We start from the raw sequence: 24,460 nt of genomic DNA, 5'->3' as shown, positions 1-24,460 counted from the left end.
TCTTCTAGAACTCGTGACTTCTTGAGCCACATCAATCAGGTATGGATATATGACAAGCACCACGTGACTCTAGGGACGAGATTATAATCCCACTTCCCTTGAAGAATTACCTGAGCACGATGCGTATTTTTTTTAGGTCCAGGTTTTTAGTTAACTCCATATTCAATTAAGCATTAACCACAACCAAGGGCACTTACACTTTTACTGCAACGACTTCACCTTGTGGTAAACTGCACTGTGCGTGCCTCTTTCGCTAGGGTTCAGCAGCGTCAGCACATTCAACTTTCCTCAACATTACACATATTCTGTCTATGTTCTACCTTACTCAAATTTGTAAAAGATAACACTCATCATGGCAGAAAATCCATAAAGTGTGAAAACTAAAAATATTTAACAACACACAACGGTGTGCATTGCATGTACAAACGCTCTCAAGCCTTATCCACACCACCAGTTTGAAATAACTAAATGTGTGGCCATTATCGTTTAGACCACACACTCAATACGTGAATAAAATGTGGCCACATTCCAACGGGCAGAAGTGAAACAGACGCAACTTTAGACCGGTTTTCGTTTTCATTAAGGCTCATCAATACAAGTAGAGTCATCAATGTTCCTTGTTGCATTATGCCTCTGGGTGCCCCATATATGAAATGGCTTTAATTTTCACTGCTTATTGAGTCATTGTTGCCTTCAGCTAAGTGATAATCGGACCTCGCAGTGAGCATCTTAGTATACAGTCCTGTACTATATACAGGGTGCTTCAATTTTTATTTTATACTTCTGAGAATTTGTAACAACACCACAAGAAATGTGCCTGCGGCACAAGCAGAGACTCTTTGACTTTTTGAAGCGATTAACAAACATTTGATTATCATTTCACAGTGTAGTATCCGTTCTTTTTCCATTAAAACAACCATAGTCCCATATGAGTGTGAACCTGTTTTGTATTTGCTATTTGTGGGGCTGAATGTCTCATCTCCGCCCTCTGCTGGTTTCTTGTCACAATACAATCAACGCCGCGTCCTTGGTTCAAGCAAAGTTGTCCCGGAGCAACATTTATCATTTTATCCAAATGCAGCATCAAACGTAAAATAGCCTAAAAGTTCAAACACACACACACATTCATATAATCGTAACATCACGACAACATCAGCAAAAAAAACCAATGACAATAACAACGACAACGATGAGCAACTTCACACGAACGCTACGCGGTGCGAGCCTCACGGTCTCCGGCCTCTCTCGACTAGTCGCCCCGCGGGGCTGCCGTTCGCCCTCGCGGGCAGAGTCCGGCGGAGCGAGCCGTAGGCCCCAAGCGGTGGCCACGGGCGGTGCACCTAGCCTGGTACTGGGCTTGGAAACGAGCTGCGACGAGACGGGCGCGGCGGTTCTGTGCGCTCGCAGCGGCGCGCTGCTGGGCGAAGCCCTCCACTCGCAGAAGGAGGTTCACGTGAGGTGATGGGAATGCCTCGTTCATAGATGTTTGTGCTTTATACCGGTAGGAACCTCCTGGTTGCACCAGCCCACAGGGGATTGTTGTGTCCGTCCGTCCGTCGTGAAGGGAGGGGCTGGGTGGGTTGGGAGGGGAGGGTGGGGAGGGGCTGGGTGGGGAGGGGTGGGAGGGTGGGGAGGGAGGGGCTGGGTGGGGAGGGAGGGGAGGGGAAGGGAGGGAGGGGCTGGGTGGGGTGGGGCTGGGTGGGGGCTGGTAGGGAGGGGCTGGGTGGGGGTGGGCTGGGTGGGGAGGGGCTGGGTCGGGAGGGGGCTGGGTCGGGAGGGGGCTGGGTGGAGAGGGGGCTGGTCACCCCGTGGTGCCCTTATAAAACTCAACGTTTAACCTACTCACGCCGGCTTGTGCCCGCCCTCACAGTCGGGCATATTTGCGGAATACACCACGCCGCCGTTGACCCTGCAGGCCATTGACCGAGCAACTCAACGTTCCTACCAGCTCCCTCCGCAGGAATGTGTTTTTGTGTCACGTTCGGACGCCACGGGGTTGCTATAACGCTGTGACTGTAACTTTCAATTGTGGGTTTTTCTTTCTCCTTCCCTCACACTGACTGACATCAAGACAGCGCTGTGTATTTTCAGTTTTGTTGTAAAAGTATATCCTGGAGCAGAGGGAAACAAAACACGTTTTCCATAAGTTGTAGCTATATAATAATGTCATGTTTTCACGTTTCAGTAATTTCGCTTTGCACGTACGGAAGCGGTTGCTTGCAAGTCACAGATTTCATAAATTAGCTGTAATTTTAAAATGATCATACAAGAATGTTCGTACGTTTAAAAAGTCAAAAGTTGTTTCTTGCTCAAATGAGCATTGAGGCGGTGCTCATCTGTTTGCAGCCTTGATCTCGTAGTGGTCATTCCATGTTCATATGACGGGGCGAGTCTCTCCATCGTACAGCCACTGTTGATTTCCTCACAAAGTGGTACCGATATTTTTACACAATTTTATTGTTTTGTTATCAACCCCCATGAGTGATGAGTCAATTTCCTGTAGCACTGATTCTTCACGTTCTGCCGACGTAGGTGCCACTGATTCTTCACGTTGTGCAGATGTAGATGCCACTGGTTTTTCATGTTCTGCAGATGTAGATGCCACTAGTTTTTCATGTTCTGCAGATGTAGATGCCACTAGTTTTTCATGTTCTGCAGATGTAGATGCCACTAGTTTTTCATGTTCTGCAGATGTAGATGCCACTAGTTTTTCATGTTCTGCAGATGTAGATGCCACTAGTTTTTCATGTTCTGCAGATGTAGATGCCACTAGTTTTTCATGTTCTGCAGATGTAGATGCCACTAGTTTTTCATGTTCTGCAGATGTAGATGCCACTGATTCTTCACGTTCTGCAGATGTAGATGCCACTAGTTTTTCATGTTCTGCAGATGTAGATGCCACTAGTTTTTCATGTTCTGCAGATGTAGATGCCACTAGTTTTTCATGTTCTGCAGATGTAGATGCCACTAGTTTTTCATGTTCTGCAGATGTAGATGCCACTAGTTTTTCATGTTCTGCAGATGTAGATGCCACTAGTTTTTCATGTTCTGCAGATGTAGATGCCACTGATTCTTCACGTTCTGCAGATGTAGATGCCACTAGTTTTTCATGTTCTGCAGATGTAGATGCCACTAGTTTTTCATGTTCTGCAGATGTAGATGCCACTAGTTTTTCATGTTCTGCAGATGTAGATGCCACTAGTTTTTCATGTTCTGCAGATGTAGATGCCACTAGTTTTTCATGTTCTGCAGATGTAGATGCCACTAGTTTTTCATGTTCTGCAGATGTAGATGCCACTGATTCTTCACGTTGTACAGATGCCACTTGTTTCTCATGTTCTGTAGATGCCGCCACCACCGCCAGCTATTGCGCGGCGTTTGAACTAACAACACTCAGGCCGAACAGTCAACTGGACATACGGACCAGGTTTGTTCGTATCTCTGGCGTTCCCTGTATGTTTTCCACCAGGAATGGTGGCATCATCCCGACGCTAGCGCAGCAGCTGCACAAGGAGCACATCGATGGGGTGGTGCAGGAGGCGTTGAGGGCCAGCGGTGCGAGCCTCTGCCACCTGCATGCCATCGCCACCTCCGTGCGGCCCGGCCTGGCGCTCTGTCTGGCCGTGGGGCTGGAGCATAGCGCCCTGCTGCTGGAGTGCGCCGGGCCGCACGTCAAATTCATCCCCATCCACCACATGGAGGTGCACTTGCGTGCAAACAAGGGCTGTTGGTACAAGGCATCATCACTTGGTCCGAGTGGGCATTCTACGAATGACCCCCCCCCCCAACCCGAGAGATTTGGGGAATATTTCATAATTCGTGGTCGTGATTTGATGCGAGAAGTAGCGTGTATGTCTCGTACTTCTTTGTTCTGACTAATTTGCACTGTTTTGTTTTTGTCCAATTACCTTATTGAAATACCAGCAGTTAATTTGGGGTATTAATTACATAATCTGTAATCAAACTATTCTTCCATGCATGAGCCAATGCATGTATTTCTAACTCAAGAATACATTTTAATACATCGATTGTTACATGCCTCATACCTGGCACTCTTATGAATGATTATACAGTACTATTATTGCAATCTTTGGCAGTCTACTTTTGCTCCTAAGTGTGGATTTTCTTTGTCAGTTCCCATGACCCAAAGTGTGCCTGCCTGTGGGATAGTTTGCTTGCTTTGCTTTATACCTACATATAGTAGATACTATCCAATATAAGCATTGTTGATTGACACATTCAACTGCCATTTTCTGATTCCAGAAAGGCCTCTTTGCGTCGATTCAGCTGCATTTTTTACCACAATATGACTTTGAATGTATTGCTCTCTCTCTCCTCTCTGGGTATCTGGTGCGATTGTTTCTATGTGGTCAGGCCCATGCACTGACAGTGCGGATGATGCAGCAAGTGGAGTTCCCATTTCTGGTGCTGCTTGTGTCAGGTGGGCACTGCCTGCTTGCTGTAGCGCGAGGGGTCAATGATTTCCTCCGGCTCGGGCAGACGCTGGATGAGGCACCTGGAGATATCTTCGACAAGGTGCTGACATGTGGAAATATTTTTTATATGCTGTGGCGATTTATGAAGCAATGGTGTTGCGTTTTGGTGGGTATTACATTTAGCTAGGACATGCGATAATAGATGGGTAAAATTAGCAAGGGAATAGGGGCTGATGGAGGAAAGGATTAAGAGAAGTAGAGAGAACATTTGATGGTGGGATGAGATTAGAAGATTAGGAGCTTACTGGATGGAGGTGGTAAGAGATTGTGAGGAGTGTAAGATATTGGGTGTGTTGCATTTTAAAACATTAATCTATTTATATATATTTTAAATGTACAATCATTGAAGTTGTCAACTCTTATCAAAGTGTTTTACAACACACATTATTTCTGTTTTCTGCAGGTTGCCAGGCGTTTATCGCTGCATAATATTTCAGAGCTCTCTGCAATGAGTGGTGGTCAAGCCGTGGAACACATCTCAAAAGATGGGAACAGAATGGCGTTTCATTTTAAACAGCCTCTTGAAAAGTACAGGGACTGTAACTTTTCATTTTCCGGACTTCGCACCCAAGTCAGCCAAACAATAAAGCAAAAGGAACTTGAAGAGGGTAATCAGATGCAGGGGAAAGACTAAAATGCACACTGTATGACTCTTTTTGTCCTAATAGCAGTTGAGTGAATATGCTGTATTTGGTTCATGTTCAGGAACTGTTGAATCTGTGATAACAATGCAAGTTCTTATGTATCATTACAGGAATTAAGGAAGGACAAGTATTAGAGTGTGCCAGTAGCATCGCAGCGGCTACTCAGTACACTGTGGCAGCACACATCGCCAAGCGCACCCATCGTGCAATGGTGTTTTGTCTGCAAAACTCCCTCATCCCTACGGACAATCCAACATTGGTGTGTTTGATGCAACTTTTTTGGCTTTACCACAAACGCTGCCGTCAAAAAATGTCATCCAAATGTTAAACAAGTACGTTTGGGTGGGCCCACAGGTGGTGTCAGGTGGTGTGGCAAGCAACAGCGTCATAAAGGAAGCTTTAGGGCATGTGGCTACTGCTGTAGGATTCTCTGTCATCTGCCCTCCCCCACATCTCTGCACCGACAATGGCATCATGATCGGATGGTAAGCACTTACTATTCAGAGTTATTGATTTTCAAATCTTGTCATGTCATTGAACTGATAGACAGTGCAACATTAGCCTTCAATACCGTTTTTTTTTCAGGAATGGTGTAGAGAGACTGCGTGCCAACGTCGGGATACTTCCAAATGCAAATGGAATTCGATTTGAACCCAGGTGAGTTGGCATCACTGGCACACAACTCTTGACTTTTAAAAGTAATGCATTGCGTGAAAGTGATCTTGTGATCTCACTTTACAGGTCTCCCTTAGGAGTGGACATTTCTGAACAAGTATCAAATGCTTCAATCCGTGTGCCATTGGTTAATCTCAAAATATAAGATACTTTGAAAAAAAAAACCCGAGGAGTACACGATGTAACACATTTACTTTGGAGTAATGGATTGTTGATTCTGTACTGTAATAAACATTTTTAATTCAATCTCGTGTATTTGATTTAAAGTATAGATACATGTCATATATAGCACCATTAGCCAACAGAATTGGTTATATCGGCTATGGGGATGGCACAAATGAGCCAAATTGTTGGTCTTTTATGCAATTTGTGAAATGCCTTGTAGAAAAAAGACAAGGCTAGTGTGGCACACTAATCATTCCCTGGGGTTAAGGGGGGTCCCATGAATAGCCTTTAGCCTTTCAACAACGCCAAGGCAAACATTCACTCCCAAGTACTGCGGGAATGAGTGGGGAATGAACATTTAAAGGACTCATTGACAAGACAAAACCGCAGAGCATTACAAATGACATGAATTCTGTGGCAATGCTTTTAACTCCCCGTGCCAATTATTAGACAACGGTCAGCAGGTGGCATCGCAGAGAATGAAATTGTTCGTGAACAGTGCGAAACTTGCTCAGTACACACGCAGGTGCTAAGGGGTTCGTTACTTTACAGTATTGCAACATGTCTACAGCTTGGGAATGTCTTTATCCAACAGTACTGACAGCTGCTGCTGATAAAGCTTGCTAGTGAGGCGTGTTCACGGCAATGCAGTTCCCTGGGTTTGAGCTTCCACATAGCTCATGGTCTACCCTTAACCGCATCTGCGCAAAGCATGGCAGGTGCGAATACCTGATCCACAAATGGACAATTTAAAACGCTCCAGTGTGCGACTGGTCATCCAGAACAAACCATACATTTGACGACACAATGCCCGATCCTGACACGGTTATTTGGCTTGTCTATTTGGATGTGAAATTGGAGTTGCTCTGCATCTAATCAGCCATTTGAAAGACGACTCCTGGAGCTGCTTACCTAGGGATGGGCGTTGTAAACCTTCCCACGGCTTTCAAAAGAAGTCCCATTATTGCATTGGATCAGCTACTCACGTTTCTCTCTCCACGTGCATCTATTGTGCTTTAAAAGAACTGACTCAAAAAATTAATGTTTGCACCCGATATGCAAAATTGCAAAATTATGAAACCAGACGGGGTTGACTTTAATCAGAACTGTTTTAATGTGAAGCATACTTAGTGTACTGCCTGCAGTTTTAAAGGATATTAGGGTGCAATATTGTGCATGTACATATTCTGTGTATGTATGAAATAAAAGCTGTACATTTTTTAATAGATTGCACCTGGATATCCTTTGCTCAGTATTCACAAGAATTTCTGAATCGTAACAAATGCGAAACGTATCGTGAATCTTTGGTTTATTAAAAGCTGAAAATATATTACATTATTTTTGTAATTAATGTATTCAGTTGTTACATGCATTGCAAATGCTGAAATTCTGTATCATTCTGAACTCAAGATATATATTAAAACATGCAACATTCACAAGGGTTTTTGCAATTAAAATAAGTATTGAACTATGTTGTCACTTTTATAATCACCATATTGTTATTACGGTAAATCATATTTCTGTATAAAATGTTAATGGTTGTCTAGTTTATGTGTCCTTTGTGGGCATTACAGTATTGCAGATGTGGTTTATTTAAAATGAAAGCACTTTCCAAAAGCACAATTGCTCAGAAAAATTAAATTATCTATGCATCGACTTAATGCCTTGACCTCAAACAAATATAATTCACATCAAGCAGCTTTTCCAAACTCAACCGCAAAATCAGATACGTGATATATGGCTCAATGTAATTTACTGCATATATATCTCTATCATGCATAGACTGGCATGGAGTGATGAGAGTAACATATCTTTTTTACTTTATCCATATTTGCTCCAACTTTCAAAGATCGTCAGTGCATTTGAGTTCCCTGTACAAAAATAACAAACCTTTTATGTTAGACACCAGCAGAACATGCAAGGCCCTGAGATGAATGTCTTGGATAAATGGGTCATCGATGCCATTGCTGCAAAGTATTTCAATGTGAGCATACAAGTGATTAAGAAACAAAAAAATGTAAATGTCAAAATGCAATCCAAGTTGGGGTCAGTAATCTGCGATTGTTTTAAATATAATCTTGCTCCTTGAAGCCACTTTGCTGAACAATCAACAAGTCTACGTAATTCAGGGACTGCCATGTATATTGCTCACCTGTGTAGGGACGCATCGCTCACTTGAGTTATCGACACGCAACTGAACATCACAATGCGTGCCATCTCAGTTACGCTGAAATCGACACCGACCCTGTTCAGTGGATCTCAGTGCTCACGCACATCGCTCCGCAGCAAATCTGTCGTGAAACAGCAGCCGGTCCCGAGTACAAAAAAAATTCTCATCAGCCCACACCTTCCGATACATTGGGATGTAAATCCAGCGCTGCCTGTTCACCTAAAACCATGCCACAGCTTCTGAATCACAGCAGCATCACTCCACACCACAAATGCAAATGAAGGCGAGAGATGGAAGCAAGTCTTGACTGCGGCCGACGTCAAAAATAAACATCTAATACAGGAGCCGACCGTCGAACCTCCCAATTTCAACCTTCCACGCTGCCAACGCTCGACCATCAACCGAATCAGGATCGGGCATGGCCAATGTGGCCACCTGATGCACAAATGGAGCATCAAAGATTCGGTGCGAGCACGGCCACATCCCAAACCATCAATCGCATTGTAAACACCTGCTGTCTTGATTCCTTCAAAGGAGGAATGGACGAGATCCACTGTGCTTAACAGCCAAGAGTGGATAACACATCTAAAATTACATCTTTTATCTGCTATGAATCCATACGAAAGTGACTGCCATTATACATTTCAGCTGATGTATTTCAGGTGGTGCATTGATGTCACTGTTATTATGCCAGTTAAGCTAGACTGTATTAATGGCATCATACATCTATAGACGTACGTAGATTCACCATGGCAAGAGGCCATACATTTAAGAGCTGATATTTAATAAACACACTTAACAGTGCTAGGTTATTGCTTTATGTTTCAACCACATATCTGGTCCACTTACCCTTCCAATCGGCATACTTTAAAGACACCACCACTTTTAACACTCTGAAACACGAGTTGTACATATCCTCTGAACCACTGGTCTTCCACATGAGTGCATTTTTTTCAGCCTGAAATTTTTAAAACTTCAGTGCACAACTTCCAAATTTCTGCATTTCGGTGGAACGTCTAAGGGTACGTGGCAGATAATGCACCAATGGTATATTTGCTCCATACCCAGTCACAGCCCACTCACGTCACACAGGCTAAGGACCGACCGTTGCCTCCTCCACATCGGATGCATCATTATTGCTGATGGTCCTCAGGCCACTGGCCCTGAGAGAGACGATGCTGGGGCAGGCCGTTAAGAGAGCCGACAAACCAGCGAAGGTGGCCCCCGTTTGGTCCAGGTTCAGCTGCGCGAGCACCGGCAAGCGCAGGTGTCTCAGGCCTGGGGAGGGAAGGGGGGCAGGGCAGTGCACAGCTCTTAATAAAGCCTGTGCCAAATATTTCTATACGGTACAAAACAGTGCAAAGAAATGCTATGCAGTGTCCTTGTGACACTTTAATCCATTTGTTAATTTATTCTTAAGAAAAATTAATGGAAACAATGTCATACCAAATTACCAAATGTTATGCCTTTCATGATTTTAATGAAGTGTCATTTATAAAAAGACAAAACATTCTCGGATTTGCCAAGCAATATGCAGAAATAAATGTTTAATTTAATTTACAGTCCTGTCAATCCACTACTGGATGAAGACCTCTGAAAAATGTGTCAATCACAGGGTTATTTGACAATATTTCATCAAGCTGATCAGTGCAGGCTGGTGAAGGTGGGAAGTCAGGAACAATTCAGATATCAATCGTCACTGACGTTTCGTGCACTGTGCTAAGTTCATGGCACAGTGTGCGAAACCATGCCACCACTCTGCCCTGAGTGTACTTAATTTCTGGCCAGTGTACGAATGTATAGAATGTGTCGCACCCTTGTCTGTGATGCGCGTGCGGCTCAGGTTGAGCTTGGTGAGGCGGTTGCAGTGGCGAATCCCATGCTTCAGGACACTGTTCCCCACATTCGTCTCCACCAGGCTTAGCACCTGCAGCATGAGAGATGTGGGAGTGCCACTGTGAGACGAGCAGGGCACTCTTCAACCACCATGTACATCCCTTTTGTCAATCCACTGTTAGATAAAGGCCCCCCCAATGCCTGTGTGGGTCATGGAGGGTTATTCGAGCATATGAAATAATTAACTAAATAGTTTCTTATTTTTTTGTATTAAACTTTTATTTTACCAGGTAAGGCCCAGAACTATATTAGCTCTTTTCAAAAGTGACCTGACCACAAATGATAGTTCAACAAAGTGGCATATCACGTGTAAATTGATAGCAGCCAAATACTCTAAACCCACGTTTATAAATGTGGGGGCAAAAACCGGAGGACCCAGACGAAAATCTACACGATCACGGGGAGACATTCAAACTCCAAATATATAGGCACCGTCAGGGTTGGGATCGAACACATATCCTCCTGTATACCAGGCACGCATAACACTCGTATGGGCTGGTGAAAGCAGGGACAACAGACGGTGAAGTATATACAGTAAATCAGCAGATTTTGCTGCTCACAAGCCATCATGCATGGTAGTCACCCATTCAAGCTCTATCCAGGCTAAAACCTCCGAGAACTGATGGGATCAGGTGAATTTCAGGTTAATTAATCACAGAGCTTAATACCATCATTCACCCACAAATATAAAAGTAAATGATTCAGAAGTCATTTCCATCTCTTATTGTCTCTCACACTGTATTTTCTGTAATATGTTTGGACAGAATACATCACCGCCAAGCAATTAATACCCAAGCACTTCCGATAATACATTGGCAACCGCAACCAAAATACATCTCTCACGATCAATTTGGAGGTCTACCTGTCACCCAGGAATGCATTAATGGCAAAAACATCTACAGCAGAATTTTCATAAATTATGTGATCTCTCTATTACCATAGCTATGTGGAGATAACTCTCTGTGGGGCATGAGCAGATGGCTAGTAATAGCGGCCAGTGACCTGCAGGTGTGGCAGGGAGACCACGTAGGCTGCCACACCGCGACTGGTGACGGGCGTGCGGTCCAGACTGAGTTCCTCGAGCAGTCGAAGACCACGCAGCTTCTCGAGGCCACAGTCCGTCACACGAGTGTTACTCAGCACCAGCTGCTTCAGGCTGGAACAGGGGACCAGGGTTAAAGGCAATTGTGAACAATTCATATCGTCTGCTAAAATAATTTTCAAGTCCTACGACCCAAAAATATTGTACATATCAGATAAAGGCTTCCGCACACCTTGTTGGTTATAGGTGTTGTGATAATGCAGATATTGAAGCATAGTACAATTAATTTTGGTGCAGTGCCTCCTGCTGGCAACTTAGTCCCACACCAGCCTACATCACCTATCCAGGCTGACCTCTGCATAGCTTCCGAGATCTGACAAGATCCGGTGCATTCCAGGTGACTTGGTCACAAGAAAAATATTAACTGGGCTTGAATAAGTCAGAGCTTATTTGAATAGCGGTGGTCAAATAACCATTTGCATGTATTGTTTACATCAGTGCTAAAAAATAATCCCCACTTATGCCTCAAAAGAAATCAATTACATGACATTTTAATATTGCCCAATTATTAATATTACATTTATTGTGCAGTGTACATCACCAGGAAACTTTAGAAGCAATAGCAGACTGCTGTTTATTATCCCAAGGGGACCTTTTGAGAGAACCCATTCACGTTGCATCTATATACGAAGAGGAAATGTACTTTTGTGACAAAAAATGAAAATCCACATCTGTTGTTGATCACTACAATGAGGCTTCTTGCAGTTGCTGTGTGCATGTGTGTATGCACACGTGTATCAACTCATAACACTTGGGTCTGTCCTGTGACCTCCTGTGACTTAAGACCTCAAGACTCCTTGTGGACTCGGAGTCCATCTCGCTTGGCAAAATAGCCATGGTGACATCACTGATATTTAGTGGTAAATGGAAGTTGCTGTGTGTGTGCACGTGCGGGTCCATGTGTATATGTATTAGTGGTTGTGTGTGTGTCCATGTGTGCATTACCCCTTGAGGCATGCAATGTGCTGTGCGCCGGCATCAGAGATGTGAATGTAGTCCGTGAGGTTGAGCTCTGTGAGCAGTGTGAGTCGCGTGATATGTTCCAGGCCTGCATCCGTCACGGTGAGCCTGCACGGCAGACGCAGCACGCTGAGCCTTAGCCCTGGTGAGAGGACACATGTAGGGCATGCGTGAGCAATGTTAAATGGAACACGGGTGGGATGTGTGTAGGGTGTGGACAAATAAAACGATGGCAGTGCCATACAATGCGCATTTCCGTAAAAAATATATTTTTTAAATAATCAATTTGAATATCGTTATCGTTAGCCAGATGACAGCCTCCCTAAAATTTTGCCATTGCACAAGCTACAGGGTTTTTTTTACACAGTTGAATGAAGCGGTGATGCAGCAGTTATCACATTGTGGTATGACCTGAGATTGATTTTTGGCTGCAGCTAATATCCGACATGGAATCAAGCGAATTATTAAATAATACAAATTACAATTCCTTATAGGGGAAACACATACTAATTAACTGATTACTAACGTAGCATATAATTACAATAACACACATTACATCTCATTACTAATCACAAAAATAGACTGATTACCAATCTTTTATACAATTACAATACTCCCCCCACCCCGCCTGAAATCGTCACACGTGCATGAGTTAAATGATGACGTCACCCTGCTGCTCTATTTAAGAACGGGAGCAAGTGAGGGCTTCACCATTCGGGCGAATTGCCTGATGATGCTGGATGTAATTACCAGTGAAACGCCGTACTCAAAAACTGTAAATGTTGTGGATTCACTCTTCAACACAACGGTGGGCTAAAGTAGTGAACTAGCAGTCTTTTGTCAACGTGACACTTTTTTTCTGATTGGCCGTGTCGGGTGGTGGAGGGTTACGACACATTTATAAATAACGCGATCTAACCAAACAACTTTATTATGAATATTGGTCGAGAAAGCCTACATGTTAAATGGAATCAAGAGGTCTCATCTACCAGTTGATTGATAAAGGGCCATGAAAAATAACAATATAAAACTATATATTATCCTATTGATCCAATAGTGTTTCTCAGTGCAGGCACTGTTCAGTGACTTACTTTACATGTGGATAGAATAGATAAGTAATCTTGAAAAGGTCAACCGTGAGAGGTCGCAATCGATGGGAGTTAAAAAAACACTGAGGTCAGGAAAAGTCTATTCTAATCCATGCGTCATTAAACAGGTAAATATCTAATATTTGGTTTACCAACCAATACAATCAGAGCCATAAACTGGAAAGGTAGTGCCATAACCTACTAGGTTATAAAGGCTCCACCCCGCAGGCTCTCCAGCTGATATCTACGTAGATGATAGCTGTAACTGCACAGCTTGAGCAAATCATTGCAGGCTTTCTATTGCTGTGTCACTAACCTGAGAGAAGACGCAGAGCCTGGTCGCCTTTAACTGAGCGAACACCAAACAGACTGAGATATGCGAGCGTAGGGTGGTCCGCTAGTGCGGCCAGCGACTCCTCGCTCACCGCCGTGTTGTCCAGGCTGAGTGCATGCAATGATAGCAGCTGGCACAAGCAGGACACGTCCACAACCTGGTGGATACAAATAATACATTGTGTTTTAGTTTTTTTTATGCTTTCCAACTAAGCATTAAAGGATGAGCTGTCTTTCGGAAATGTTTGGCTCACGATAACTCTCGTAATGGTCACCCAATATTAATAACATTTTAGTTTAAAACACTATAGAAAACTGATTACATTGATCTAAGGGTTGCCTAAAACCTGTTGATACATAACTGCACTATAATCATTTGCCTTACCGGCAAAGGCGATGATGTCATCACGCGACATCACACGTTTTACATTGTGTGACATCCCATTGGGCTGCTTGAAATATAACAGTATTGTCGCAAATCAAATACTTCCAAGGACAACCGTATACAGTAAAACCTTGGATTGCGACCATAATTCGTTCCGGAAACGTGTTTGTAATCCAAAGCACTCGTATATCAAAGCACTCGTATATCAGTTGTGATCATGTGACGCTCGGCAGACAAAGCGTATACGTACTACTCGTATTGCAAGACCTCGCTCGTTTATCAAATTAATATTTATTTAAAACATTTGCTCGTCTTGCAAAACACTCGCAGACCAAGTTACTCGCAATCCAAGGTTTTACTGTATTGGAAACATCACAGAATCAAAGACTACGTGTGATTTTCTTCCTTTTTTAATACTAAGAGAAGCTATTCATTTGATATGCTTAATTTTTATGCACGGCTGATCTATAGGAGCGCGCGATTGAAGAAGGCGACGAGTGACTGGGCTCCGTACCGCGGTGTTTTTGACGCTGAGTCCATGCAGTTGTGGCACGGTGCGCGGCAGCTCCCGCACGGTGGCCTCGGTGACAGCTGTCTGGTTCAGGCTCAACTGGACGAGCGACGGCGGCGCCTGCTCCAGGTACGCAAGCAAGCCTGCATCGGTCACTCGCGTCCTGTCCAACACCAGCTGCTTCAAGCTCCTCAGCTCTGGAGCATGATCAGTCAGGAAAGAAGTGTCAGAAGGTAGCATTCACTGTCTAATGTACACTTAAATCCACTGATGGAAGAATGCCTCTGCACACCATGTGGATTATTGGAATTATTTAACCATTCCACCACGATTATCTAAGTAGTTGGATGAAGGTGGGGAACATAAGTGCGGGAGCATAGATTTTGCTGTACTGCCCTCTGCTGTCCACCACTTTGACCCACAGCAGTCTGTAACACACCTGGTTTTGCATGCTGATTACCCATTCAAGCACTATCCAGGCTCAACTTTGCTTAGTTTCAGAGATCTGATGAAATCAGGTGCATTCCAGGTGATTTAGTGATCGGCTTACTTTACGATACATGATATTAATTACATAGCTGTTAGCACAGTCTAAATATGACTAATAGTATAACATTATACCTCCTTATATAAAAAATAAAAAAATCTCACGAGAAAAGAACACTCGTTAGATCAGTCTTCATTTTAAAATAAAGACTGATATCTAAAACTTCAGAGATGTCATTGCCAATGATCCATATTCATATGTAATAACTCGCTTTTATGGCAAAACAATGTGCCAGATGGCCTGCACGTGTACGTCAATGACGTTTTGAAACTTGCGGTTCAAGGTTGTTCTACATGATTATGAAAACGTCACTGTCGACTACAAGATTTGGTTTACAGTTCATCACATCAAAGAAACTATGAATGAAAAATTATGTACATCGTAAATCTGCATTACCTTTAATGTAAACGAGACACTTGTCGGACAGCATAACGCAGGACGCCAGGTTGAGGTGGTGCAACCGCGACAATGATGTAAGGCACTCGAGACTCCGGTCTGACAGAATGACAATGATACGTTTCAACTATCAACACATGCAAACTGATCTCACGTAGTGTGTCGTTGCAAGGAAGGTGGTGGATGTGCACAGACCAGTGATGAGTGAGGAGGAAAGAAGGCTTAGGCTCTTGAGGGATGGAAATAGCCGCAGCTGATGAAGCAGTTCATTAGTGGTGAGCGAGTAGCAGTCCAAGCGCAGGCACTGCAATGGACAGCCTCGGAACAAATCAAGGGTCCTCGGACGTAGCCTCTCATCCTTAACCAGATGAGCAATGATCTTCTCGGCTACAGATGGGTTCAGCCCGGCCAGGCTGCTGGTAAACTGCATGCTGGGGTCTACATTTAGAGGAGGAAGTGGGGAAGAACACATGTATAGCAATTGTTACAAAAATTGTGAAATAGTTCAGGTCACTGCATTCTATGTCTACACGTTTTATATATCACCAGATTTAGTTTCCAAATCAGAAAATATATATTGTTGTCAGTCAGAGATGAAGCTGAGCTTTTGTTTTCAGAGTAAAGTCACATAAAAATTCTATGTGACGCAAGTTGAATTTACACCAACACAATCACATATTCAGAAAATGTTGGTCTAAAAACAGAAATTCTTACATTTACATATGCACGTGCAGCTGTGCTAACAATGCACACAACATGTGGTATTCTGAGCTCACCGGTAATCAGCACACACACCGTGCTCAATGCCAACTCGCCAAGCGGTGAAATAACCCTGCCACGTGTTGGCCTCAGTCCAGGATCAAAGTTCACACTGGGAAAGGGGGGCAGCGCCATCTCAAAGTGCGGCGGCTGACGGTCAGGCCCATCACCATCTGCACCCTCATCCCTGCCAAAAGGGCCCAGGACATAAACAATTTAACATTGTGCCGCAGACGTCTGTGAAAAAAACTCACCATCTATCACTCCTATTCACATCCCAAACGCCTGTGCTGAATGAGTGCTGGTACTCACTGTAGCCGGTGTCCTTGCCCTGGGAAAAGATCGTGGTGCTGCCTGGCTCTTGGAGGAAAGCCCAGTCCTGTAACACCAGGTAGGGGTGACATCAAACACGAATGCATTAAGTGGTATTGTGTAAAGCACTTAGGTCATTTGCTGCGATTCTCTTTAATCTGTTTTCGTAGACGTAGCTAACCTTGTAGCAGTCCAAATCTCTCATGAGGATCAAAACGGTGGTCATCATGCTCCTCCATTGCATCAAAGTTGAGTCCTCTCGCTAAAAAACAGAACCAAGCCAGAAGTGTTGCCACCATTTATGCATATTGAACTTCTTTCGCACCGTAAGTAGCCAACAATGCTCAAGCAATACATATCTCTATATTACATCTAACTGTATATTTATGTAATCGATTCCTCATAGCTATTTGTAAAGAATCACTCATGCCTCCCAGTGATCAACTATAAATCACGATCTTGACTTTGATTTTTTCATCTTACGCTTGCTTTTTATTTTGCTTAAATGTAATTACAATGGAACCCGACAATACATTCTAAACATTGGTTCTCTATAATGGCTAAAGGATGGTGCACATAGCAAGCCCAAAGTGAACAGCCGTGTCAAGTTGCGTGAAGTTATGCTTACCCCAATTGTGATGGAAGCCAAACCTCTGTGGTAGCTGTCCATCCTCGTCCAAGTCTGGGTGGGGTTGCTCCTCCAGCTCCATCTGCCCAACGGAGCCGCGTGCTGCCTCCTGTGCTGCCTCCTCAGCCGCGTCCCCACTGTCGATCTCGATGTCCATGGCTTGATCCCTGCCCGATTCGTGGCTCCTTGGCTCAGTACTTCTCTCTGTATGTGCCCCGCGTCCCTGCTCTTGCTGTGTTCAGAAAATAATTAGCCGACAAGTTCTGCGTTAATATTCTAGTTCAAACAAGGATGCTTTATTCACGAAATTGCTTCCAAATTATTTTCCAGTTGACTTTAAATTACATTTTGCATAATGCTGCCCACACACAACTAATCACATTGGAAATATGGCTGTCCAGTGACGGGACAATTCCAAAAAGCTTCACACAATGATGACATACTCCAAGTCTGTCATTAATTACTTAAGAACTAGCCTATAGCCCGTCCAATGACGGGCGTATTGCAGTAAATGTGAAACATTCAAGTGAAAAGCAGACCGCGACGCCATATTAATTGAATCCATTCGTGTGCAATTTGTAAGGCCGCGGTGACAGACTTATTTCATTTAAAGGTTATAATCCCTTGTTCATCAAGATGTCCTTTTTACTTTGATGTCTCAACAGCGTTATGGAGATCGCGTGACGTGAGGGTTCTGCCTTTGTAGTGAGGGTTGTAAGTTGACGCCGAGGAGGAAGGAGGAGGCGCCTCGGCCCCCCATGTGGAGTGACGTCACCCGCTAATTATTATTAATGGAGGGGGGGGGTGTCCATTTGGAGGACGTCACCTTATAATGATTATTAATGAGGGGGGCTGTTCGATGTGGAGTGACGTCACCCGCTCATGATTATTAATGAGGGGTGGGTCCATCTGGAGGACATAACCTGTTCATGATTATTAATGAGGGGGGCTGGTTGACGTAGAATGACGTCACACGCATTACACACTGACATTCTTGAGCATAGTAGTAAATACACGTTCATTACTGTGTGCTGTATTACAAATGAGCTTAGTCACCTCTGCAGAGGAACATCCCTCACCCTCTCTGGCACCCGCGCTGCAGTCCACAGTTGTATTAACCGTCACGTCTGTCACAACAGGAGTGTCGACTCCAACAGCGTTGCCGCCCTGTGTTGTGATAGCTTCATTATTAACAGCCTCTTCATCTTGTGACACACATAAGTGGCCCTGTGTTGACTGAGTGACACCACCCTCTTCAGGCATGGGGCAGGCACAGCTTGGAGATGCATCTGCTCGGGGACTCTCCTCAGGCCGACGCACGCACAGTGTGCCATTGGGCACAAGCCCCAACTCTGCGAGCGTCAGCTCTAGTTCAGCGGTGCCAAAGTCCTGCCGTGGGTATGGCTGGAAGAGCTGCACGGGCAATGGGAGCCCAGGACGGTGTTCGCTGAGGTACGCTTGCACATTGCGCAGAGTGGACGCGCACGGGAAGCGGTCGCGCAATAACTCTCCAGATGGAAGGCGAATCTGCGTTGAACATCAAAAAAGCAGTGAGAAACATTTCAACAATAGCACAGGATTCTGTAAATGAAGCTTGTTGAACAGTGTGCTCAACACGTCTGTATGTTGTCAGTGGCGTAGGGAAAGGAATGACCTGTAGGAGGCACTGTCCAGACACACTGGTCTGGCGGCGGCCTCCAAGCACGCCGCCCCCCTCTGTGCTTGGTCCAGACCCAAGCGACGATGGCTTTTCTTGCTGCTGCTTTCTGTCCTCCTCAATCCTCTTCAAAACCATTTCACGCTCCTAAAAAAATCCCAGTTGTGAAAAACAGTTTGTCAATAGAACATAGTCCATATTAAAAAATATTCATGACATTTACAAAATGTTCCTTCCAATTTCGACTTTCCTGGTCCTTGAGTTCTCTCCTGGTTAAACAAAATAAACTTCAACTTTGTCAATACACAGGATGGCTCAAAAGTTTTTCAACCGAGGTAAAGTGAAACATTATTTTAGTTATCATCTCAGTAAAATAACTTTTGGGTTAACTTGTATGGTAATTGATATAGATGTTGACTAAGAGGGAATGTGAAATATGGATACTTGTTCTTTAGACGTGTCCTGCAGCTAGGATACCTTGATCTTGCGCTGTTTCTCTGCCTTGGCATCAATGGCTTCTTGCTCTCTCTGCTTGTCTCCAAAATTTTCTTTTTCGGGGTTCCGTTTTCTGGAAACCACCTTGAATTCTTGGCTTCCTGCGAACAAAATAAATATATATGCAGAATTTTTGTAATAGATAGTAAAAATGCTTTGTATTTAATAGTTCCCTTTATACAGGAAACTTAAATTTGGATGTTTTGCCAATTGCATTAATGCTACGCATCTGAGAAGAAACTGGATTACCCAGACAACCCAAACATATGCCGGAATAAGACTTAAAAGCTTCAGACAGATGGAATCAATTCATTCATGTACTACCATCTCCTGGCCACCTTTCAGCTTCAGCTTACAACACCTGGTATTCCTGAGTTATCTCATGCAAGTATTAACTAGCTTTAACTCTGCTTAGCTTCTGAGATTTGATGAGATCAGGTGCGACAAGGGTTATATGGCGATGGTTCTGACACTATGTTGGTCATCGTCGGTGATAAACCTTTTACACTTGTACGAGACAACTTTATGAATTTGCATACTAATATATAAAAACACAAAACCATGGCTGCACTCAAGCGTCTTGGATTTGTATTCAGTTGTTGCATCTGATTACAGTGGGGTAAATAAAGTTATAATGGATTGAATACACAATACTTACGAATATAATTGATAATCATGTACAAATGACAAACTGACAATTTTTAAAAGCTTTTGGGAATATGTACGATGGTGAGATAGCCAAGATAATGCATCATAAAGATGAAATGTCTTTTAACCGTCAACCACGACCGCAGATTACAAAACGTCACACATGCATAGTGGCCAGTGGTTCGCACGCTGCACTATGAACCCGGTCATCCGAGTTCTCAGCCATGGGTAAAATTAGTGGTGCACGATATCTGAATCAGTCACGGGACCATCATTAACGAACCCGCACACAGCACCATGATTACTGTAAATATGGCCAAACAACACACATGACTGACAGAGCTCGGGGAGGCCTTGATTCAGCAGTGGCTTGACAAGCGGCTACAATATTTATTCATACAGCAACGGTTAATCAGTAATGGGGAAAACCGCACCAGCTCCCAGCTGTGCAGAATCCATGCTCTGGGAAGTTCCAGGTAGCTCGGTTGGATGGTTGAAGGCTGCCATGGCGCCCTGGCTCACTGACGTAGCGGGCCACTTGAGGGAGAGTTGAGCGCTGCTGTCCGGCTGCCGCCTCACGCTGTCGCCAGGCTGCCGCCTCACGCTGTCGCCCTGAATTAGCCTGCAACAACAGCCACCGATCAACTTGCACGTACTCCCTATTGTTGTGGTATACGAGTTATGAAGTTAAAATGCATTCAAATTTAGCAATAAAATATGTGTTATATGGAACCAGTTGCTGGCTTTCACAGAAATAAAACTTAAACACTACTGGGTTTTGTAATATCATAATCATGTCATTTATGTATCTAGAAATACCTTTTTAAGGAAGGTACTGCATTGTGATATTTGGCCAAATTAATTAATGTCCGCAAAGATGTGCTCACAACGTACTTGCTGTACAAACACTAAATGTCAATTTTGCATCTCAGCAGGTTTTAGAGTCAGAAATCTGCCTTTGCCTCCCAAATGCTGGCTTAGTGGAATATGCCCCCCTTAGCCAGCCAATACACTAACACAAGGAAGTAATTCGCGATGTGCCAATGTAAAACATGCTGCACTGACCAGTCCACTGCATCTTGCAGTGACACGAAGCCCGCGCTCAAAGCCTCCCGCACACGGGACTCCTCAAAGCCCATGGCCGTCAGGGCCTGCATCACCTCCCCCAGTGTCTGCTGCTCAGTGAGGAGGTATAGGGGAGATACAGACACAGCAGAAGTGAGGTAGCGAAGTGATTTGTGAATTTATTATGGAGTGGAAATTTGACTGTGCCTGCCTTAGTGCCCAGACGTTAGTGTGCTTCATGCATACGGGCAATTCTAAAGTTGTGTAGATTTTAGCCACTCTATAAAGATGCGGGTATTCATTGGTATAATTAAGTGACTCTTTACTTGGGCATGGTATGCGAATTATGGTGGCGAGTAAGATCGAAACAAGGTTAGGCTAAAGTGGCACAGTATAAAAAGACTCATGGTTTACAAGGGCTCGCCGCCATCAGAGTATACATGGAGACATTTTTACTATCCACGGCTGGATGATGGTCTCCCCACGCTGTGTGGGTCCCAAAAGTTATTTTACCATACTTCACACCGCTCTGGTCAATGTGGGTTGGTGCGGGCGGGAACATAGACTCAAGATCATAGAAGTACAGTACAACTATGTATTTTTATCAATTGCCTGATGTTGGGCGCCACTGCTGAAAAGTATATATTAACAAAATAAGCGAGTGACAGTGTCGCGTGAAATGTCAGTTCTGATTGATCATATTCACGATAAACTTGCACCACATTACTTCTTCCCTCACTGGGTGGCCGAACGACGAGTGGGCTCGCTCAGGCGTGCACACCTCCCGGCCTTTCGTACCAGCAATCCTAAACTAAACTTACTCAGCTAAACAATATATTTGTTATTTTACCAAGCAAGGCCTATTGAGCTATATAGCTATATTGTGAAGCGATCTGGCCACAAATGACAGCTCAACAAAATGGATTATCATGTGGAAATGCACGCGAACACGGAGAGAAGAACATGCAAACTCCACATATACAGGCATCGTCAGGATTGGGGTCGAACCCACGATTTCCTGTATACCAGGCGAGGCGATTAACATGATTCATATAAACACCAGCTGTTATTTCTAGATTTGAAGCTTTCGTGACTGCAAGGATTCATAACTCCTAGGTTTTTTCGGTAAAGTCACGTAGGTAAAAATAAAAATAATAAAAATAAAAAAAATTATATAATTTTTACGATATAATTTTTGTTATTTATTTTTATTTTGATATCATTTGAATGATACAATTTTTATTTTTTAATTTTATTTTTACCTACGTGACATTACCGAAAAAACCTAAGAGTACCAGCTGTTATCTCAGCGCTACACAGCTCGGCTGCGTGTCCCGGACACTACTTGCCACCTGTTGAGTTTCAATATCCGCTCAACAGCGAGAAAGACAATCATTTTGTTCAAAGTTGTTACGGTGAAGGGCATCTGTGGTCGACTTTGGAATCTCTTCGCATCGTCTTTTCTCGAGTTCTCAAAACTTTGCTCAAATCAAGAGCTGCCATCTCGTGTATAACAATCTCAATGGTACCGTTTGTTGCTGGTCGCTTGCACATTTCTCAGCATTTCCTATTCTTAGCATGCGTGACATTTAAAGCAATCCCGTGGCACCCGCCAGCTCAGCAATGCGTTGTTATCACCAACTGCGGAAAGAGCTTCATAGCTCATCGGATTCACCCGAAAATAAAGAAGATTCAGCCGCAGCAAGGGGGCCCGTGATAAGTCACTTTAAAGAGTCTTGTTTTGAATAATTGACGAAGCCACGAACTCGCGCGAGGCGCACAGCGATCGTTGGTGAGAGGCCGCCAGATAAAACAAAACATACACACTTGACACGCTCCAGTCAACATCGTCTAATTTAAAAGTAATAAATTGTTTAACTTCATTTAAATTAAATCAAAGCCGTCCCCCCCCGCCTCACCTGCCCCGCTGTTGCGTCCATCGCCTTCCTCTCGCTCGGCGCACAGCACTCTGGGGCATAACTCCAGGGGGGGGGGGGGGGGTGGTAAACATTGCAAAGCGCGACGCGATTGGTCGAGAGCTCGACCAATGTAGCATACGTCACGAGGGGGGGGGGCGATCGGGCAGCAACAGCATCGCCGCACGCGATTGGCTGACGGGCCACCCCAACCAATGGGAGACTTAGTGGCGTAATCAGAAATGAGAATATTTATTCAAAAATAAGTAATATTTAAAAATACTTTTTAAAACACGCTTTAATTAAATGTACCTTCTTAATAAAACAATAGAAATAAAGTAATCAAAAAAGATTTTTTTTATTTTATTATTTCCCTTCTACGTGACTTTACCGAAAGAACCAAGAAGATGAATCCCTGCAGTCACGAAAGCTTTAAATCGAAAATAAAAAATAAGTAATATTTAAAAATACTTTTAAAACACGCTTTAATTAAGTGTACCTTCTTAATAAAAAAATTAAAATAAAGCAATAAAAAAATATTAATATTTTATTATTATTTTATTATTTCCCTTCTACGTGACTTTACCGAAAGAACCATGAAGATGAATCCCTGCAGTCACGAAAGCTTTAAATCGAAATTTAAATGTACCTTACTCGTAATGGCAAAACTCCACAACTCCAGGAAGTGGCCGCAAAGCTTGCCATAACGTAAGGGACCGTGGTGATTTACAGGCAACGTCAGTTGAGAGTGGACAATTAGACCCAAGCCGAAACATAAAAAATGCTTTTAAATATATACTTTTGATTTTTAATGATAGCATATAGTATTGTCATCAGTATGACGTAAGTATACCAAGTTTGCAGTCGATACCACATTGGGAAGTGGCTTAAAATTGAGTTACAAGAGTTTAAGATACGACAACAACAGACAGCGTGAGTTAGATAAAAGCGTGTAAGTAACACATTCCTGCGGAGGGAGCTGGTAGGAACGTTGGGTTGCTCGGTCAATGGCCAGGGTCAACGGCGGCGTGGTGTATCTCCGCAAATATGCCCGACTGTGAGGGCGGGCACAAGCCGGCGTGAGTAGGTTAAACGTTGAGTTTTATAAGGGCACCACGGGGTGACCAGCCCCTCCCCACCAAGCTCCACCCCTCCCACCCCCCACCCAGCCCCACCCTCCCCACCCAGCCCCACCCTTCCCACCCCCCACCCTGCCCCACCCCTCCCCACCCTCCCTACCCAGTCCCTCCCCACCCCCACCCTCCCCACCCAGCCCCACCCCTCCCTCCCCACCCAGCCCCTCCCCACCCTCCCTACCCAGCCCCTCCCCACCCACCCAGCCCCACCGTACCCACCCAGCCCCTCCCTCCCCACCCAGCCCCTCCCTGCACGACGGACGGACGGACACAATAATCCCCTGTGGGCTGGTGTAACCAGGAGGTTCCTACCAGTATAATAAGAATATGCGTTTACCCTTTCTGACAATAAACAGCGTTAAGATGTTCAAGCAGAAAATGGAGACCCTTTGCAAGGAATCGAGTACTGTGTTAAGCACACGTACTTGTCGTGAACATGCAATCAGAAATCGTTGTTTACGTGTTACAGTGCTGGA

At 44.1% G+C, this 24,460-nt stretch overlaps 2 protein-coding genes across 3 annotated transcripts; one reads left to right on the top strand and one right to left on the bottom strand.

The window, feature by feature from the left end:
• The first annotated feature begins 1,025 nt into the window (after positions 1–1,025).
• Positions 1,026–6,061, top strand: OSGEPL1 (O-sialoglycoprotein endopeptidase like 1). Of its 2 annotated transcripts, none has more exons than XM_061554729.1 (8): positions 1,026–1,458; positions 3,470–3,701; positions 4,375–4,536; positions 4,900–5,104; positions 5,251–5,399; positions 5,495–5,625; positions 5,726–5,797; positions 5,882–6,061. In XM_061554729.1, exons 1-8 carry the CDS (start codon positions 1,169–1,171, stop codon positions 5,958–5,960), a joined length of 1,320 nt encoding a protein of 439 aa, XP_061410713.1. In that variant the 5' UTR covers positions 1,026–1,168; the 3' UTR covers positions 5,961–6,061. The 2 variants fall into 2 exon arrangements, with proteins under 2 accessions (XP_061410713.1, XP_061410714.1); XM_061554730.1 differs by having other exon boundaries at positions 1,030–1,089.
• A 1,014-nt stretch (positions 6,062–7,075) lies between these two features.
• On the bottom strand, positions 7,076–22,935 carry LOC133344673 (uncharacterized). Its single transcript, XM_061554727.1, has 18 exons — positions 22,852–22,935; positions 20,933–21,042; positions 20,302–20,489; positions 19,202–19,320; positions 18,722–18,871; positions 18,124–18,594; positions 17,068–17,299; positions 16,621–16,701; positions 16,440–16,506; positions 16,145–16,314; positions 15,564–15,806; positions 15,369–15,467; positions 14,429–14,622; positions 13,513–13,687; positions 12,094–12,250; positions 11,049–11,202; positions 9,966–10,077; positions 7,076–9,428 (listed from the first exon to the last, which is right to left on the bottom strand). The coding sequence occupies exons 1-18, from the start codon at positions 22,870–22,872 to the stop codon at positions 9,244–9,246; spliced, it is 2,928 nt and encodes a 975-aa protein (XP_061410711.1). The 5' UTR covers positions 22,873–22,935; the 3' UTR covers positions 7,076–9,243.
• Between the last annotated feature and the right edge of the window lie 1,525 nt (positions 22,936–24,460).

This window comes from Lethenteron reissneri, chromosome 20, assembly GCF_015708825.2.
Source record: "Lethenteron reissneri isolate LAM-NWPU_2019-01 chromosome 20, ASM1570882v1, whole genome shotgun sequence".
NCBI classification, from domain to species: Eukaryota; Metazoa; Chordata; class Hyperoartia; order Petromyzontiformes; family Petromyzontidae; genus Lethenteron; species Lethenteron reissneri.
Note: the sequence above shows the minus strand (reverse complement) of the source record. Positions and strands in the feature narration are given on the sequence as shown.

Coding starts and splice junctions, on each gene's coding strand:
- OSGEPL1 (XM_061554729.1), top strand. CDS start 1,169: ATGACAATAACAACGACAACGATGAGCAACTTCACACGAACGCTACGC. Junction 5,626..5,725: donor AATGGCATCATGATCGGATG/GTAAGCACTTAC, acceptor TTTTTTTTTCAG/GAATGGTGTAGAGAGACTGC. Junction 5,798..5,881: donor GGAATTCGATTTGAACCCAG/GTGAGTTGGCAT, acceptor CTCACTTTACAG/GTCTCCCTTAGGAGTGGACA.
- LOC133344673 (XM_061554727.1), bottom strand. CDS start 22,872: ATGGACGCAACAGCGGGGCAG. Junction 16,507..16,620: donor GAGATTTGGACTGCTACAAG/GTTAGCTACGTC, acceptor CTGGTGTTACAG/GACTGGGCTTTCCTCCAAGA. Junction 9,429..9,965: donor CACGCGCATCACAGACAAGG/GTGCGACACATT, acceptor TTCCCTCCCCAG/GCCTGAGACACCTGCGCTTG.